General features: G+C 34.5%; 3 protein-coding genes and 2 long non-coding RNA genes across 7 annotated transcripts; 2 read left to right on the top strand and 3 right to left on the bottom strand.

The window, feature by feature from the left end:
• Window positions 1-396: 396 nt before the first annotated feature.
• Window positions 397-4,032, bottom strand: LOC135843170 (uncharacterized). Its single transcript, XM_065360952.1, has 7 exons — window positions 3,892-4,032; window positions 3,670-3,809; window positions 3,310-3,454; window positions 3,070-3,206; window positions 2,667-2,787; window positions 2,383-2,581; window positions 397-2,299 (listed from the first exon to the last, which is right to left on the bottom strand). The coding sequence occupies exons 1-7, from the start codon at window positions 3,892-3,894 to the stop codon at window positions 579-581; spliced, it is 2,466 nt and encodes an 821-aa protein (XP_065217024.1). The 5' UTR covers window positions 3,895-4,032; the 3' UTR covers window positions 397-578.
• LOC135843176 (uncharacterized) lies at window positions 2,461-14,277 on the top strand. Of its 3 annotated transcripts, none has more exons than XR_010558250.1 (7): window positions 2,461-2,599; window positions 2,675-2,873; window positions 3,957-4,173; window positions 8,517-10,339; window positions 11,436-11,587; window positions 12,255-12,413; window positions 12,497-14,277. It is a non-coding gene; the product is annotated as an uncharacterized LOC135843176 (long non-coding RNA). The 3 variants fall into 3 exon arrangements; XR_010558249.1 differs by having other exon boundaries at window positions 8,517-11,355; XR_010558251.1 differs by lacking the exon at window positions 12,255-12,413 and having other exon boundaries at window positions 8,517-11,355.
• On the bottom strand, window positions 8,234-10,768 carry LOC135843173 (ribonucleoprotein RB97D-like). Its single transcript, XM_065360955.1, has 8 exons — window positions 10,629-10,768; window positions 10,408-10,544; window positions 10,145-10,289; window positions 9,936-10,078; window positions 9,448-9,568; window positions 9,130-9,328; window positions 8,775-9,062; window positions 8,234-8,678 (listed from the first exon to the last, which is right to left on the bottom strand). The coding sequence occupies exons 1-8, from the start codon at window positions 10,629-10,631 to the stop codon at window positions 8,473-8,475; spliced, it is 1,242 nt and encodes a 413-aa protein (XP_065217027.1). The 5' UTR covers window positions 10,632-10,768; the 3' UTR covers window positions 8,234-8,472.
• A 104-nt stretch (window positions 14,278-14,381) lies between the features above and the next one.
• Window positions 14,382-16,658, bottom strand: LOC135843172 (ribonucleoprotein RB97D-like). The gene is made up of 8 exons (XM_065360954.1): window positions 16,519-16,658; window positions 16,294-16,433; window positions 16,041-16,185; window positions 15,824-15,966; window positions 15,602-15,722; window positions 15,292-15,490; window positions 14,921-15,217; window positions 14,382-14,824 (listed from the first exon to the last, which is right to left on the bottom strand). Exons 1-8 carry the CDS (start codon window positions 16,519-16,521, stop codon window positions 14,607-14,609), a joined length of 1,266 nt encoding a protein of 421 aa, XP_065217026.1. The 5' UTR covers window positions 16,522-16,658; the 3' UTR covers window positions 14,382-14,606.
• A 2-nt stretch (window positions 16,659-16,660) lies between these two features.
• Window positions 16,661-18,597, top strand: LOC135843177 (uncharacterized). Its single transcript, XR_010558252.1, has 3 exons — window positions 16,661-16,736; window positions 16,986-17,773; window positions 18,447-18,597. It is a non-coding gene; the product is annotated as an uncharacterized LOC135843177 (long non-coding RNA).
• Window positions 18,598-18,808: the final 211 nt, after the last annotated feature.

The raw sequence follows: 18,808 nt of genomic DNA, 5'->3' as shown, positions 1-18,808 counted from the left end.
AGTCGATAATTATACCTAACGAATTTTCATGTGGTATTAGTCGCAGAACATGAGAACACCTCGAACATACAAACATACTCATGAATACTTGATGATGCTGAAAGCAAGTTAGCTGCTTCATGAGCTAATGTTGAAAACCAGGAGTTATTGAAACGATGAGAATATTCCGACCCTTACCTACTTCGAAAATCTATCGATCATTGATTGATTCAGTTATCTGTAAATAGCTTCTGCTTTTGTTCTTAGTTTCATTTCATTATATTAAGTACCTATATAGCAAACGATATCTTTCATCTTTCATCTCAAGATTGGCAGTACCTATACATCTGTTTATCTCTATTCTCGATGGCTCCATATATACATATTATTCTGTATTTGAGTAAAGAGTCCTGAGAGTCTCATTCCAAATTATTTTATTCAATGAACAAACATAGGATGTAACTTTGTAAGAATGATTACATAAGAATCTAAAATTATGTAAAACAATTCTCAATTCCTAATGTAACAAACCCCACAGTAATATGTACACATACATTTTTATGTCTAGCCTATCAATTATGAAAACTTTACCAATGAGGTTACCCCTCATCACTGGACGTTTCAGTTTTGCATTCGCGCCAAGAGTTAGTCTGATGGGTACAATCCTGCGAAGGAAAGTTTATTGCAGTGAGCTGAGTTGCTGTTTTAGAAGATTTGGGATTTCTACTATCACTCGAGGTTGATCTCTTTCTCTTCTTTGAAGCAATTGATTGAAATGATTGAATCAACGCCGATGACTTTTCTCCGAAGGTGAAGGTTGCTACGGTATCGGATTTGGAATTTGGATCTGATTTCGTGGTATTCTGCTTTTCAGTTCCATTTTTGATGTTGAGCGATTCTCCTGTACTATATACGAGACGTTTCGTTACCATGTCCTCTTCACTGTATCCACCTTTGTACTCAAGTTCACACTCATTGTTGGTATTATACGTTTCAGTCATGGATCCACGTCGACTGGAAGATGAGCCATTATTTGAGCTCCGAAACAACGAGTCCCACCTCGTGAAATGTGTACACTTGGAGCTAGACTGGTTCTCAGTCGATTTTAGCTGATTCGTATTGAGTTCGAAATCTGTAGCTGATTTTGTAATTGTCCACGTTTCAGTTCCGGTCTTGGTAAAGGTCAGTTTTTTTGTATTATACGTTTCAGTCGTAGATGCACGTCGACTGGAAGGTGAGTCATTATCCGAAAACAATAAAGATGTTTCGCTCCTGGATCCACGTCGACTGGAAGGTGCAGAGTCATTATCTGAACACAATAAAGATGCTTCACTCCTGGATCCACGTCGGCTGCAAAGTGAGTCATTATCTGAACACAATAAAGGCGTTTCACTCCTGGATCCAGGTCGGCTGGAAGGTGAGTCATTATCTGAATTCAAAGACAATGAGTCCCACTCCGTGCAACGAGGTGTAGAATTGCAGCTAGAGTAGGTCTCAGTCGATTTTAGCTGATTCGTAGAAGTGTTGAAATCTGCATCTGGTTTTGTAATTTTCTGCGTTTCAGTTCCGGTTTCGATGTTGGTCTGTTTTTCTGTTTTATACGTTTCAGTCCTGGATCCATGTCGACTGGAAGGTGAGTCATTAGCTGGACTTCTAGATAATGAATTCCTCTCCGTGGAATGAGGTGTAGACTCGGAGCTAGGCTGGTTCTCAGTCGATTTTAGCTGATTCATCGAGGAGTTGAAATCTTCAGCTGATTTCGTAATTTTCTGCGTTTCAGTTCCGGTTTTGGTGTTGGTCTGTTTTTCTGTTTTATACGTTTCGGTCCTGGATCCACGTCGACTGGAAGATGAGCCATTATTTGAACTCCGAAACATCGAGTCCCACCTCGTGTAACGTGTACACTTAGAGCTAGACTGGTTCTCAGTCGATTTCAGCTGATTCCTATTGGATTTTAACTCTGCTGCTGGTTTCGTAATTTTCTGCGTTTTAGTTTCGGTTTTGGTGTTGGTCAGTTTTTTTGTTTTATACTTTTTGGTCCTGGATCTATGTCGACGACTGGAACGTGAATGATTAGCTGAACTCCTAGATAACGAGTTCCGCTCCGTGCGATGAGGTGTAGACTTGGAGCTAGACTGGTTCTCAGTCGATTCTAGCTGATTCGTATTGGAATTGAACTCTGCAGCGGGTTCCGTAATTTTCTGCGTTTCGGTTCCGGTTTCAGTGTTGGCCATGGCCTTTACCAATTTTTCAATGGAATCGCCGAGATATTTTGATACCTTAATGGTATGGCAGTTATTTATTTTATGATTATCCATCACTAGAAAATTAAAAAATAATACGATGATGTTTAGTAATACGAAGATAGGTAAAAGTATATGTAGGTGGAGAATTGAATCTTACAGCATATTTTATCAACGGCGTCGTAATCGTCGAACTGCAATTCCATGAATTTTATATTATCCGGTCGTGTTTCTTTACGAGATACCAAAGTGATGCATCCAAATTGACTGAAATATTTTTCGATATGTTTCTCATTCGTGTTTTGATCGTAATTGTAAACGTATAGAATGGTAGAGGGTTTCTTCAGATGCGTTGGAACCTATCATTGGTCCAGTAGGTAGGTGTTAGTATAGGTACGTGGATGTTTAATAGTAGAAATATCACCATTTTATGATTTTACTCACGTCTTTAGGATAATTTCGAACGGTTTGAATGTACTGATTGTGGATTCTATGCGGTCTTTTTTCCTGCACTTCTTTGACTGATGAAGTACAATAAAACTCGACGAAACCGTAACCTACCGATCTGTGAAGAATATTTTGAGTGCGTAAGTGAATTAGAAAATTATCAGAAGACCGGTGATCGCCGATCGAGGCGACGCAAACGCAAAGGTACGTTTTGCCAATTTGAAAATATTGCATCGGGGTTTAAAACAGGCATGTTTTAGAAAATACGAACTCTATAAAAACGGAGTATACCTATCTTTCGAGTAGATCATGTCATGTTATTATACGTAAGGTAGTTTTCTCGATCGCTGACCTTCATTTCTGGCTGTTTTTACGTAAAAACAGAGAATTATTAACTTACATGTCATCTTCACCTTGCACGATACGTGCATTCACGATCGGACCAAATCTTTGAAAATAATCTATCAGATGGTGACTAGTAACGTTGATATTCAGGCTATTAACATATATTGTCCTCAAGTGTGGTGGTACTTCACTCTGAAATAAAAATTTTCATAATTATTATAGTATCAAACTATACTTACGACAGAAAATTTCAAAAATATTATATTTTATGGCAGTCTTAGGTATTTATACGTACTTTTTGGTGTGCATTTTGATCCTTCCATTCGATTGAGGCGTATTTACAGACGATTTTTTCTCCGTTTAAATAATTCTTATCTCTTACTGCCTTTTTTGCACTCGCAGAATCAACGAAATTGATGATACCGTAACGAAACAATTTACTGTGGGCAATTTTACGACAATTTTTATAACGTTGAAATGAAAGTAGAGGTATTTTTTGTGTAATTTGATGTCAGAAAATTATCTCGATAGATTTTTTTACCATTTTTGACATCTACACTAAGCTTATTACCTATTTGACTTCTGATTCATGTTTCAATCAGGTGAACTTTAAAAATTAAAACTAATAACTACAAATATGAATGTAAATGCTTACCCCTTCTTAGAATACTGAACAATTTCTCCACTTTTTACGCTACCATAATACCTTTTTCGAAAGTACGATAGGAAGTCGGCCTCACTTACGTTCACGTCCAGATTATAAACAAAGATCGTATTTCTTCTTGAATTATACGACTGAAACGCAATATTTTGATTAGATAGAATGAAGATTTTATAGAATCTGACGGTAAATGAAGTTGAAAGTATTTTTGGGTACCATTATCGTCCGTATTTGAGTAATTTTCTATCGATGATGTTAACGTTTATATGATTTTTAAACAGATTTGGCGTTACAAAAACAACGAAAAGCGATAACTAGTGACATTTGCAAAACACATTCACGTAATTCACACTTGTTACATCAACGCATATAGCGGAAACACTGTAATCTGTGTACAATACAAACTTTGGAGGCAAGTTCTATCTAGCAATGATGAATTCATTCGGCTATATACGTAACGTACCTATCTACCTGCAAACTGATAACATTGTGTTCATTGTAAGTGCATATTTCTATTTATGTACCATATTTTAGATTTTGCCCTCTCGTTTCAAACCCAATTCACCTATAGTCTACAGTCCAAATGGCGAAAAATGCTCATGCTCTGGTAATCGAATTAGGCTGAAATTTTTCGGGTCTGAAAAATACAGTTGGCATTTTGTAGATGTGGGTAGGACAAGTCAGAAATGACATATTTTGGATTTTCGCTGTTGCATAATCAAGAAGTGGAGTTCAAAAACCACATATTTTTAAAATGGCTTGGACACAAAAAAATTTCACAGGTTGGTGCTGTGGACTCTCCTCATTCCGAATTTGAGTCTCAAAATCAGGTCAATTATTTTTGAAGTTTTTGAAAAAGTATCAGGCGACCTATCAAAAATTTAAATTGTGTTAAAATTTCGCGACAAATTCAAAATCAAATGTTTCAATGGTAATGTATTTTGAGCCCCAAAATTGGGTCACGATTTTTAGGGTTTTTGAAAAAGTGTCATGCGACCTATCAAAATGGGTTGAAATTTCGCAATAAATCCAAATATTTTGAAAGAAATGTATTTTGAGCATTTTGAAGAATTTTGAACCCCAAAATGACCGGAGTCATGATTTTTAGAGGTTTTGGAAAAGTGTCATGCGATCTATCGAAATAGGTTGAAATTTCGCGATAAATTCAAATATTTTGAGCATTTTGAAGAATTTTGAGCCGCAAAATTGGGTTATGATTTTTAGTATTTTCGAAAAAGTGTCATGCAACCTATCAAAATAGGTTGAAATTTCGCAATAAATTCAACTATGTTGACAAAAATTTATTTTGAGCATTTTGAAGAATTTTGAGCCTTAAAATTAGGTTAAGATTTTTTAGAGGTTTTTGAAAAAGTATCATGCGACCCATCAAAATAGGTTGAAATTTCGCGATAATTTCAAATATTTTGACAAAAATTTATTTTGAGCATTTTGAAGAATTTTGAGCCTCAAAATTGGGTCATGATTTTTAGTATTTTCGAAAAAATGCAATGCAACCTATCAAAATATGTTGAAATTTCGCGACAAATTCAAATATTTTGACAAAAATGTATTTTGAGCATTTTAAAGAATTTTGAGCCCAAAAATCTGGTGATGAATTTTAGCGGTTTTAAAAAAGTGTCATGCGACCCATCAAAATAAGTTAAAATTTCGCGACAAATTCTAATATTTTGACAGAAATTTATTTTGAGCATTTTTGTAGAATTTTGAGCCCCAAAATCGGGTTATGAGTTTTAGGATTTTTGAAAGTGTCATGCGACCTATCAAAATAGATTGAAATTTCGCGACCAATTCAAATATTTTGACAAAAATGTATTTTGAGAATTTTGAAGAATTTTGAGCCCCAAAATCGGGTCATGATTTTTAGGATTATTGAAAAAGTGTCATGCGACCTATCGAAATAGGCTGAAATTTCGCGACAAATTCAAATATTTAGACAAAAATGTATTTTGAGAATTTTGAAGAATTCCGAGCCCCAAAATCAGGTCAAGATTTTTAGGGTTTTTGAAAAAGTGTCTTGCGACCTATCAAAACGTGATAAAATTTTTCCGGAATTTCAAATATTTCGTCAAAAATGTATTTTGAACATTTTGAAGAATTTTGAGCCCCAAACCAAGATGTACTTACCTATTTTGTACATCTTTTACAAATTTTTTACCTCCGAAATACGGTCACGATTTTTCGAGACTTTTGAAAATAGTGAAATACGACCTATCAAAATGGATTTAAAAAATATCAAACGAATCAAAAACCTCTATCAATGCTTCTTTTTGAACATTTTGAAAAATGTTGCGGTCAAAATGAGATCATGATGTTTGAGTTTTGTGAAAAAGTTTCATGCAATCTATCAAAATGATTTGAAATTTCAGCAAAAAAATTGAAAATTTTCACCAAAATTTTTGTGAACTGTTTGAAGAATTTTGAGCCTTAATACCACAAAACCACAAAACCGGATCATGATTTTTGAGATTTTTAAAAAAGTGCCATGCGACCTATCAAAGTTAGTTAAAATTCAATCTGAAAATTAAAAATTTCTGTCAATTTTTTTAGCAGTTCTAAAAAATTGTTGCTTCGAAGGTTGAATTTTGAAAATCATATAAAAAATGGATACGACCTGATAAATTATTCGTTGATCCATTTCTCAATTTGTTGATAATTAAGTAATCAATAAAACATAATTAATGATCAAAAACGAAACCAAATGTATTGTTTCTTTACCTTTACACATTACACGGCAGTACTATACCTAGTTAATACACACGGATCTCTAGATCCACACATTCGACACATCGCGAGTGTATGATGGCTTGGTCGACTGACTGGGCTAAACCTTGTCCCGGCTAACCATGAATATAGGTAATAAAATATTGTCAAAGAAATCCCGCATTGCTATATACGCACGATGTCGAGATGTTTTGGTGTAAATTTAGTCACCATGCTTCAACACGAGCTATTGAAGTACCTGGGTTGAAACTGTTGGAGAAAATCAATTATGTATTCGAAATGCTTTCAAATCCTAGTTTTAAAAAGCGAATGAAATATTCTCAATTTCCACAATAAATACATACAAACCAAAAAATTATTCGACAGGTGGGTAGGTAGGTACTAGGTAAGTTCGAATTTACAAAAACATTTCCAGCGATGGAGATTAACTTGAGAATAGCATTTCGAGTTCCGAGATCGAGTTATGTTTTTTTTTTCCAAAAATCCCTAAAATCATGACCTCATTTTGGCTTTAAAATTCATCAAAACTGTTCAAAAAAGCATTGATAGAGGTTTTTGATTTTCTTTCGATATTTTAATCCATTTTAATTTTTAATTGATCGTATCGCACATTTTGCAAAAGTCTCAAAAATCATGACACAATTTTTGTTTGGTTTTAAAACTAGAGAAAAAAAAGAAACTGGAACGAATTGAAGGGCTAATTGTGAAAGTCGCCTTAGTCATTTTTTTGTTCACATAACTTCAAACATTTTTTTTTCATATTTCATCAATTTTAAAGGGAAAAATGAGTATTGTAATGCATTCTGGGATAGTTGAAGATGTTTTTTTAATACTTGACCATGAAGTTTTTACATTATCACTGAAGCAGGACAACAATGTTTTCATTGATTATGTACAAAAATCACTGCTGACTAAGGCGACTTTCACAATTAGCCCTTCAATTGTAGCCAAGAGAGACGTGTTAATTTATTCGTTTAAAATACGTATTTCTAAAATCTACCCTAACCATGTGCGGCCATCGGACGCGGCGAAAAATGCGTAGCCGATGATCACACATGGGTAGTATCTTGTATTGTAAAAAGCAATAAAAATACCTACGTAGATTTTAGCTCGTATACTGTGGAAAAGGAGACATAGGAGCTTACGTTAGTTGTGTATCGTCCGCTCTACAGGGTGTTAAATAAAGCGTGGGCAATAATTTCACATAGATGCAACTCGAGTAGACGAACAAAAAACGTTATTATGATAAGTTGCCTATCTTGTGAAATGAAGGCGCTACGTGCTCCGCAAAACTGGAAATTTACCCATTTTGAAAAATTCATCAAAAATAAGAAAATGTTTGAATCATTTAAGTGATGCCCCTAACCCGTAGTACTCGAGTGGACGAACAAAGAAACATTGCCCACGCTTTATTCAACCCCCTGTATATGTACTATGTTTTAAAGTACATACTCAAATATACCTACTGAATAATTTTCTGTAATTGTGCTTAATTTTGTTCAAAAAACATCGCGATTCGATTAATATTAACATTTTTGTTAGTGAAAATTTTTCAAAAACACTCGAAAGAAGCATAGGTACCTATTATTATTTTCGTTGAAATATGTCTATAGGTATTTCGATTTCTCGCGAAATTTCAATCTATTTTGATAGGTTGCATGACACTTGTTCAGAAATCTCAAAAAATGACCTGATTTTGCGGCTCGTAATTCTTCAAAACTACGCATTATGAACCCATTCATTGAACATAAATCACGTACATGAAACAAAAAAGATCTCACACCAAGTTAGAAGTAGTAAGTAGAAAATAATCGTGTGACTGTGTTTTTCATTTTTAATCAAAAGGTAGTAAAAATTAAAAAAACATTGCTTACGTAAGTTTAAATCGATTAAGAGAAAAATTGTTTTAATACTGCACAAGTAGGTATCAAAAATCATAAATCACTGTTCAGAAATTTGCATAACAAACCATCAACCCTTACACACAGTTACCTATCATAGATACGTATATATTTTTAGAAAACGTACGTACTAAAAATCTAAATTTAAATCTTATTACAAAATATGACAATCCTTATCATTAGGATTATTCGTTGCAGTCCTGTGTCGAGGAGGAGGAGTAGGCCTACGACCTGAACTCGCAGAAGAAGACGCCGTGGCAAATGATGTAGGCCTAGAGCTAGGTTGAAGATTTGTCATCGTCGGCTGTGTCTGAAGACTTGGATACAACGGTTGCTGTTGAATAGGAATGCTGACGAAATCTAAATATACCAAAAAAAAAAAAAAATCATTCGAAAGAATAATAAAATCGAATGAATATGAGTACCTATTTTATACGATAATAAGTCCATATTTACGTGGATTGTAGGGAGACTGATGTAGATCCTGCGCAGGAAGACTAGGAGCAGTTAGATTAATTGGATTTTTTCCAGCGTTCATGGTCGAGTTATAGCTCGAAGCTCTTGATGGCGAGTTTTTCGTAATGCTTGAGTTCTTTACTGAGTTGGATCTGGAATAATTTACTGCTGGTTTTGTACTATTCTGCGTTACTGTTCCGGTATGAGGCTTGGTACACTTTTCCAAATCATCTCCCAGGTATTTTGCTACCGTAATGGTGCAGTTATTTATAGTGTGATTATCAGCCACTGAAAACAATGCAAAAATGAAGTAGACATGTTTGTGTTTGATTAGATTTGAAAAGAAGATTCTTACAGCATATATTATCTACGGCGTCGTAATCGTCGAACTGCAACTCCATGAATTTAATATCTTCTGGTCGTTTGACTTTACGAGATACCATAGTAATGTCTCCAAATTGACTGAAATATTCTTCGATGTTTTCCTCGTCCACACAATCGTTGTAATTTGAAACGTAAAGAACGGTGGTGGGTTTCTTCAGATGATTTGGGAACTTTCAAGAGGATGTAATGTATTAGTAGGTATAGTTTGAGATATTGAATTTTTCATTCATTCCTGATGGAATATTTCTTTTGAAGAAAAATATCGTTCCTATTTCATAATTTCACTTACTTCTTTTGGATAAGTTCTAACCGTCTGAACTTCCTGATCGTTTATTTTATGCGGTCTTTTTTCCTGTACTTCTTCAACCGATGCTGAGCTTTGAAATTCCACGAAACCGTAACCTTTGGATCTGTATCATACACATATATCTCATAATGAAAATAAGTAAGTGTGTAAGTAGGTATTATTAGTGGAAGAAAGCTAACGTAAGAACGATTAGAAAATTGATAGTCACTAATAACTTATTCAATAGGTATCGTTTTCACAAAATTCACCAAAGTGAAAATACAAAGCGGATGAATTTTTATATTCTCGTATCTCCGAGAATCGAATTTTCAAAGTATACATATTTCTAAGAAATGAATTTAATAAATCCTTTTGAATGAAGAATAGATTCTCTTGGCGTTGGCGTCGCGTTTTCTCGATTCGCAACCATCATTTCTTACCGTCCTTACTTGAGAAAATGAGAAGTAATGAGAAGTAATCAGTAAGCCTACTTTTTGTTTTCATCATAAACGATGAAAGCAGTTACCACTGAACCGTATTTCTCGAAGTACTCTTTCAATTGCTGATTTGTCGTGCTTGTATTCACATTACCAACGTATAATACTCTCAGATGTTGCGGTTCTTTTTTCTGAAACTGAAAGATTAATGATATTTTTATTTAAGCCTATTCAATTTTTTTTACAGCAGTACCTATACTTACATTTTTGGGTATGTTTTGTTTCTTCTTTTTAGGAGAGACGTGTTTACAAGTTGCAATTTTACCATTTATCAGATGGTTCCTATCTTGAATTACTCGATTGGCACTCGCAGGATCGGTGAAATTTATAAACGCGTAACCTTTAGAACTGCACAACCAATTGACGTACATACTCATCAGTATCATCAATTCAATCATGTACGTAACGTAGGTAGATGATTTTTATAAAAATTTATCACATATATGAAATCAAAATAGCAGCTTACCGGCCATTCAAATCTCGAACAATTTTTCCACTTGTTACGCCGGTGTATTTTTTTTGAAAATATGATATTAAATCGACATCTGACGTGGTTGGGTCGAGATTGGTAATGAAAGCACTATTTTTCGTTGATTGATTTGACTGAAATGCAGTGTACATATTGATAAGGAGGATAGATATTTTTTAGTTCTGACTGCGAATCAAATAGAAAATGTGGTTACCTACCATTTCAGCGAATGTTTTTGCGTTGAGCAGATGATGTTTATACGAGTATTGTTATTTTTAAACAGAATTTGGCGTCGAAAACAACAGAAAGTGATAACGTGAGACATTTACCGCGACCTTCAAGAATTTCACTGTGCATACAAAGTTGCAGAGATTGAAAATAGTACTATTCCGATCTTTCTGGACTCGTATACTGTTTTTCTATACGCTATACGCGTGTAGCCGGTAGATTGGACTGCAGAAAGCAGTAGCGATCATTTGTTTATGTATGACGTCTGTATTATAGCACGTCGTGCGTTCCCTTCTCCCCTGACTTCCGACTTGGACTGAATGGTGTCGCCATTTTGCGTTAAAATTCATTCTCCGTCTACTGTTTGCATACTGCTCACTGTTCAGTTTGCATATCGATATGCATCGAGTGACCGAGACTAGTCTATAATATGTTATGAAAAGAATTTCAGTATTTCTAGGCTTTCTACTCTACCTCAACCTGTACCTATACCGGCAGAGTATGGGGTAATAAATGAGCACGCTGCACGCTGCTGTCGTTGGATCATCGAAGAAATACAAGAATACAAAATTTAAAAACTTATTATAATACACTATAATATTATCAACTCGTTAGATAAATCGTATAAAAACAATCGCAACAAGTATGTTATTCAAATACCTAAACGTACAAGGTTACAACGAAAGTGAAAAATGTTACGACTAAATATCATAATAGGTACCTATTGAATAAGTACATATATTACAATTATAAGTAAATTTGATGTTATGCTTTAGAAATAATTCCATTTTTTTTAGATCCATCACGGAGACGGGGCTGCGAGAAGAAGAGCACAACCTGCCATACAAATCCCTTGAGCTTCAGAACAAAGACTCAAAGCCGCAGGAGTTCCAACACCGAAAGTAACTGCAATATTAATATACTGGGACGTCCTCTTGAAATTTCATTTGTACGTAGCTTGTCTCACAATAAGGGAACCTCACGTCCAATTTTTTTTTCAAAAGTGAGACGAGAGGACCCTTAGGGTAGTGCACCCCAAAATTTATAGCAGTCCAATCGCGAAACTACACACTCCATCAGTACTTCAAAGATCTCACAATTTTAATTTTTGGGTCTTCCTGTCAAAAATAATGAAAAAATGTGCCTAAAATCTATCAACTGTCAAAGAGTCGTAATGCTCCTGAGGTATTTCTAGGGTCCCAAATATTCAAAAAATTTCCCAAAAATGGCTGAAAAATCGCATTTGTCGACCATTTTTGATTTTGAATAATCTTTCGAGCAGTTGGAGCCCAAAAAATACCTCATCGGTCATACCTATGACTTTTTCATGCTTGATACGTATTATCTGGCAATCATTATTTGACTGTTTTAGGCACGTTTTTCAATTTTTTTTACTGTGGAAATTGGTTAAAAATCCAAATTTCTGAGACTTTTGAACCCGTAGTTTGCGATTGGGCAACTACACAATTTGTGGTATACTTCTCTTGTGGTTCTCTCATTTTTGAAAAAAAATCTGGTCAAATTGATTGTTGCACACTCTCCTGAAGTTCCCTTAGTATAGCTGTTATCTTCGAGATTTTATCAATAGAATGCTTGTCTTGTTCGAACATATGTAGATCGTGGCTTTAGTAGATATTGAAAAAACAAATTCCAAATTTAAATACGAGAGGAGGTACCTATACATGCGTAAGAAAACTAAAGAACGAGGTTTTGACGCAATTGAATTAGTTTTCAATTGTTTCCCGATTGACCATGCCAATTAATGCAGAAAATAGGTTATTTTCTTCTTTATTATATTGTATTATGTATGGTTCTTTCATGGTGTAGGTATTTAGTTTTTCAATTTTATTGATTGCAGATGCCATGAGATGAGATGAAGTAATACGAGTGAATTCGATTCGATCAATCACAGGCCTTACAGATACATCAATTTCAACGAAATGGTTTTCAATCAAATGAAAAAATTGCGATATTTCACCACACCCGGGGTGAGTTATTACTGGAAAGTGAAAATTCAACGGTATGATTTTATTTATCCTGTATGGAAGGATTAATGGTACAATTTCAGAAGATTCGGCGTTCTTTTGATAGGTATAGGGTCACGGGTGGTTAGTTGTCAATAATTGTTAGTTGTCAAATTGCGTTTTTAAAAGGATACATGAACGCTATCCACACAAAACCTTCATAATAACTTCATGCTGTACCTACTAATGTTCCAACATGCAAAATTGGCAACATAGCTTTTTATTTGGGGATACAGTTTTGAAAAAAGTGATTTTACAGGTGCGAAGTTACACATGTTAAATTGGAACTTTTCGTTTTTAAACATCAAAAATTTGTCAAAAGTAAATAAATTATACATCAATTTAAAGGAAATTTTATCACGGATTCAGTAATCACATGTTCATTTACAAAAAATTTCGAAATGAATAAAATTTTTTGGTACAAAGATGAAAAACGAGAAGTTGTTAGTTGTCAAAAAAGGGAATATTGTTAGTTGTCAATGAGACAGTTTACCAAAATATGCATCAAAGTGGAAAAATATTTCAAGAAAATTATCTATTGCATTATTGAATCATTTTTTTTCTGCATTTCATTCTATAAAACGAATAAAAAGTTGAATTGATCGATTTACCTACGCAAAAAAAATTCAAAGAATGACCAGTCAATTTTTAAGTCGTTTATGGATATTTTTTCAAGTTTTTGGGTTTATCTAAAAGTTTAGTCCTTCTCACATGTTTTCTTTCTGAAAATTTTTGAAAATTGAATTGTACGTTTTTTTTATCAATAGTGAATGCGTGTTTGACAACTTACAACAGGGGTGGTTGTTAGTTGTCACAAAAAAGTACCTCACTAAATCCACGATTAACTATTCATCACATGAACCAAAATTCAATTTTAAAAAAAGAAAACACGCGGAAAGAATCAAGCTTTCAAATGAGCCTAAAACCGCAAAGAAATATTCATAAATGGCTTCAGAAACTTCAAAAATCATTTTTTTTTGACAACTAACCACCCGTGACCCTACTTAATCAGAAAGAATGGTTGAATCACGCTGAAGTACAAACCACCTGAGCTGCACTGCAGGCCAATAATGCAGGAGGAGTTCCAGCACCGGAAGTAACTGCAATAATACGGATTTGGTTAGACTTCTGATGGCATTAAAAATAGAAAAATATTTTTCGGTCGAAACTTACCAGTACCTACCGATTACAGCTCCTGCTGCAGAAAAGCGCGCAGCCGCAACTACGTTGCAGTCGTTTTGGCAAAGCGTGTAAGTAAATGGACCGGCAAAGGCACCATTTTTTCTTCGAAAATTCCGAAAATCATGATCTCATTTTGGCCTCAAAATTCATCGAAACTGTTCAAAAAAGTATTGATAGAGGTTTTTGATTTTCTTTCGATATTTTAATCCATTTTAATTTTTAATTGATCGTATCGCACATTTTGCAAAAGTCTCAAAAATCATGACACAATTTTGAAAGTGAAAATTTTTCAAAAACGCTCGAAAGAAGTTTCGTTGAAATACGTAGGTATATAGGTATTTTAATTTCTCGCGAAATTTCTATTCGTTTTGATAAGTTGCATGACTTTTGTTCGGAAATCCCAAAAAATGACCTGATTTCGCGGCTCATAATTTTTCAAACTACGCATTATGAACCCATTCATTGAACATAAATCACGTACATGAAACAAAAAAGATCTCACACCAAGTTAGAAGTAGTAAGTAGAAAATAATCGTGTGACTGTGTTTTTCATTTTTAATCAATAGGTAGTAAAAATTAAAAAAACATTGCTTACGTAAGTCTAAATCGATTAAGAGAAAAATTGCTTATAATACTGCACAAGTAGGTATCAAAAATCATAAATCACTGTTCAGAAATTTTCTTAGCAAAAGTTGACTTAAATATAGATACGTATTGTGTTTTTAGAAAACGAACATACTAGAAATCTAAATTTAAATCTTATTACAAAATATGACAATCCTTATCTTTAGGATTATTCGTTGCAGTCTTGTGTCGAGGAGGAGGAGGAGGAGGAGTAGCCCTATGACCTGAACTAGCAGAAGAAGATACCGTGGGAAGTGGCGTAGGCCTGGAGCTAGGTTGATAATTTGTCGTCGTCGACATTGACTGAAGATTTGGATACAACGGTTGTTCTGGAATGCTGACGAAAGTGACGAAATCTAAATATACAAAAAAAAGAAATCATTCGAAAGCTAGAATACTAAAATCAAGTGAATACGAGTATTTTATACGATGTATAATAAATCCATATTTACGTGGATTGTGAGGAGATTGATGTAGATCCTGCGCAGGAAGGCTAGGAATAGTTGGTTCTATTGGATTTTTCACACCGTTCGTGGTCGAATTATTGCTCGAACTGATCGAAGTACTTGCTGATGGCGAGTTTTTCGTAATGTTGGAGTTCGTTGCAGAGTTGGAACTGGAATTTTCTGCTGATTTTATAGTATTATGCGTTACTGTTTCAGTGTGAGGCTTGACCCACTTTTCCACATCATTTCTCATGTATTTTGTTACCATAATGGCGCAGTTATTTATAGTATGATTATCAGCCACTGAAAACAATGCAAAAAGTAAGTAGAAATGGCTGTGTTTGATTAAACTTGATGATCGTTGAAAAAAATCTTACAGCATATATTATCTACGGCGTCGTAATCGTCGAACTGCAATTCCATGAATTCAATATCTTCCGGTCGTTTGACTTTACGAGATACCATAGTGATGTCTCCGAATTGACTGAAATATTCTTCGATGTTTTCCTCGTCCACATTTTCGTTGTAATTTAAAACGTAAAGAACGGTGGTGGGTTTCTTCAGATGAGTTGGAACCTTATTTCAAGATGATGTAATTACATTCATAGGTATACTTTGATATATTCATTCCTGTTGGAATATTTCTTTCGAAGAAAAATATCGTACCTATTTCATAATTTCACTTACTTCTTTAGGATAAGTTCTGACCGTTTGAACTTCCTGACCGTTTATTTGATGCGGTCTTTTTTCCTGTACTTCTTCAACCGATGCTGAGCTCTGAAATTCCACAAAACCGTAACCTTTGGACCTGTACGTGTAATATACATATGTTTCAAAATGTGAATAAGCGATTAGAAATGATACGTCACTCGTATTAGCCCTTACTCGAAAAGTAACCAGTCAGCCTACCTTTTGTTTTCATCACAAATGATGTAAGCATTTATCACTGAACCGTATTTCTCGAAATACTCTTTCAATTGCTGATTTGTCGTGCTTGTATTCACATTACCAATGTATAATTCTCTCAGGTATTTCGGTTCTTTTTTCTGAAACTGAAAGAAAAGAATGATGTTTTTATTTAGTCCTATTCAATTTTTTTTACAGAAGTATCTACCTATATACTTACATTTTTGGGTATGTTTTGTTTCTTCTTTTTAGGAGAGGCGTATCTACAAGTTGCTATTTGACCATTTATCAGATGGTTCTTATCTTGAATTACTCGATTAGCACTCGCAAAATCGGTGAAATTTATAAACGCGTGACCTTTAGAACTGCGCAACAAGTTGACGTATACTTATCAGTATCATGTATACGTAACGTAAGTATAATTTTTATAAAAATTTATTAGGTAGGTATATGAAATTAAAACAGTAGCCTACCGCCCATTCAAATCTCGAACGATTTTTCCACTTGTTACGCCGGTGTATTTTTTTTGAAAATAGGATATTAAATCGACATCTGATGTGGTTGGGTCGAGATTTGTAATGAATAAAGCACAATTTTTCCTCCATTGATTTGACTGAAATGCAGTATTTATGTATATTGATAAGGAGAGAGATTTTTCATTTCTGACTGAGAATTAAATTGAAAATGTGGTTACCTACCATTTCAGCGGATGTTTTTGCACGAATAAAACGTTGACCGGATGATGTTTATGTTATTTTTAAACAGAATTTGGCGTCGAAAACAACAGAAAGTGATAACGTGAGACATTTACCGCGACCTTCAAGAATTTCACTATGCATACAAAGTTGCAGAGATTGAAAATAGTACTATTCCGATCTTTTTGGACTCGTATACTGTTCTTTCTATACGCGTGCAGGTAAACTAAACTGCAGAAGCAGTAGCAATCATTTGTTTATATATGACGTCTGTATTATAGCACGTCGTGCGTTCCCTTCTCCCTTGTCTTCGACTATGGACTGAATGGTGTTGCCAATTTACATTATTCATTCTCCGTCTACTGTTTGCATACAGTTCAGTTTGTATATATCGATGTGCATCGAGTGACCGAGTCGAGTCTTTATGATATGATGTTATGAAACGAATTTCTGTATTTCTAATTTTCTAGCTATCTACCCTACCTGTATACCTATATACCGACAGAGTAATGGGGTAATAAATAAGCACGCTGCTGTTGTTGGATTATCGAAGAAATACAAGAATTCAAAATTTATATTATCAACTCGTTGGATAAATCGTATAAAAACAATCGCAATATAAGTAGGTATTCAAATACCTAGACGTATACAAAGTTAACGAAAGTGAAAAATGTTACGACTAAATATCACAATAGGTACCTATTGAATAAGTATATTACAGTTATAAGTAAATTTAATGTTATGCTTTAGAAATGATGCAATTTTTTAGATCCATCACGGAGATGGGGCTACGAGAAGAAGAGCACAGCCTGCCATACAAACCCCTTGAGCTTTAGCACAAAGAACCAATGCCGCAGGAGTTCCAACTCCGAAAGTAACTGCAATTACGTACAAAATGTTTTCAAATTTCTGATGGCATTTAAACGTAAAAAAGTACTTTTCGATTGAAACTTACCAGTACCCATTGTAGTTCCTCCTGCAGCAAAGCACGCAGCAGCAACTACGTTGCATCCAGTCTGGCAAAGCCCGTATGTAAGTGGACCGGCGAAGGCGCCATTATTACATAAGAACAAAATTAATACGAAAAATAATAATTGCTTCATGTTTCTTATCAAAATGTTTAACGCACAAAAAGTTTTCACAGAATTACAGATTGAAATTCCACGTTCAATTTAGAGCACAGCGAACACAGCTGCCTCAAGTAATGCGATCCTTTTCTTTCTATGAATACATACGTCCACTTGATGAAGAAGAAAGGGTAGTAGTAAAAAACTCATTACGTCATCAAAATAAGAGAAGACATGCGCTGAAGTATGAGTTTATAGCAAACTTGTCAGCGTACAATATTTTTTTACTCGTGGGTCCTCTCAAAATTTCATCAGTACGTATAGCTTGTCTCACAAGGGAACCACACGAGTGCACACAGTTACCAATTTGCTGCAATTTTTTTCCAAAGTGAGACGAGAGGACTCTTAGGGTAGTCCACCTCTAAATTTTTAGCGGTCCAATCGCAAAAACTGCGGATTCCTCAGTAGTCCAAAGGTCTCAAAATTTTGATTTTTGGGTCCTTCCGTCAAAAAAAATGGAAAAATTTGCCTGAAACAGTAAAATAGTAACTCCCAGGATTTATCAAATGTCAAAAAGTCGTAAGGCTCCTGAGGTATTTTTTGTGTCCAGAAAATTCTAATGAAATTGGAGTTTCAAAATGCGTAAGAAAACCAAAAAAACAGGTTTTAATGCAATTGAATCAGTTTTCAATTATTTCTCGATTGACCATGTCATTAAAAAATCTATGACCATGTGATCAATGCAGAAAATAGGTTATTTTCTTCTTTACTTGTATTGTACTTACATGATTGTATTGTAGGTATTATGTGTGGTTCTTTCATGGTGTACCTAGGTATTCAGTTTTTCAGTTTTATTGATTGCAGATGCCATGAGATCAGATGAAGTAATTACGAGTGAATTCGATTCGATCAATCATCGACCTTACAGATAAATCAATTTCAACGAAAGGGGAAAGGGGTTTCAATCAAATAGAAAAATTGCGATATTTCACCACACCTGGAATGATGATTTATCGCTGGTAAGTAAAAATTCAACGGTATGATTTTATTTGTCCTGTATGGAAGGGGGAATGGTATGGTACATTTTCAGAAGATTCGGCGTTCTTTTGATAGGTATACTTAATCAGAAAGAATGGTTGAAATTGAATCACGCTAATCCTATCGGCTATCTGGTAATCGTTCCACTCGCTATAAGTTGGCGATTTTCAGCATTTTTCTAAATGAAT

The sequence above is a fragment of the Planococcus citri genome, chromosome 4 (genome assembly GCF_950023065.1).
Source record: "Planococcus citri chromosome 4, ihPlaCitr1.1, whole genome shotgun sequence".
Taxonomy (NCBI): domain Eukaryota; kingdom Metazoa; phylum Arthropoda; class Insecta; order Hemiptera; family Pseudococcidae; genus Planococcus; species Planococcus citri.
Note: the sequence above shows the minus strand (reverse complement) of the source record. Positions and strands in the feature narration are given on the sequence as shown.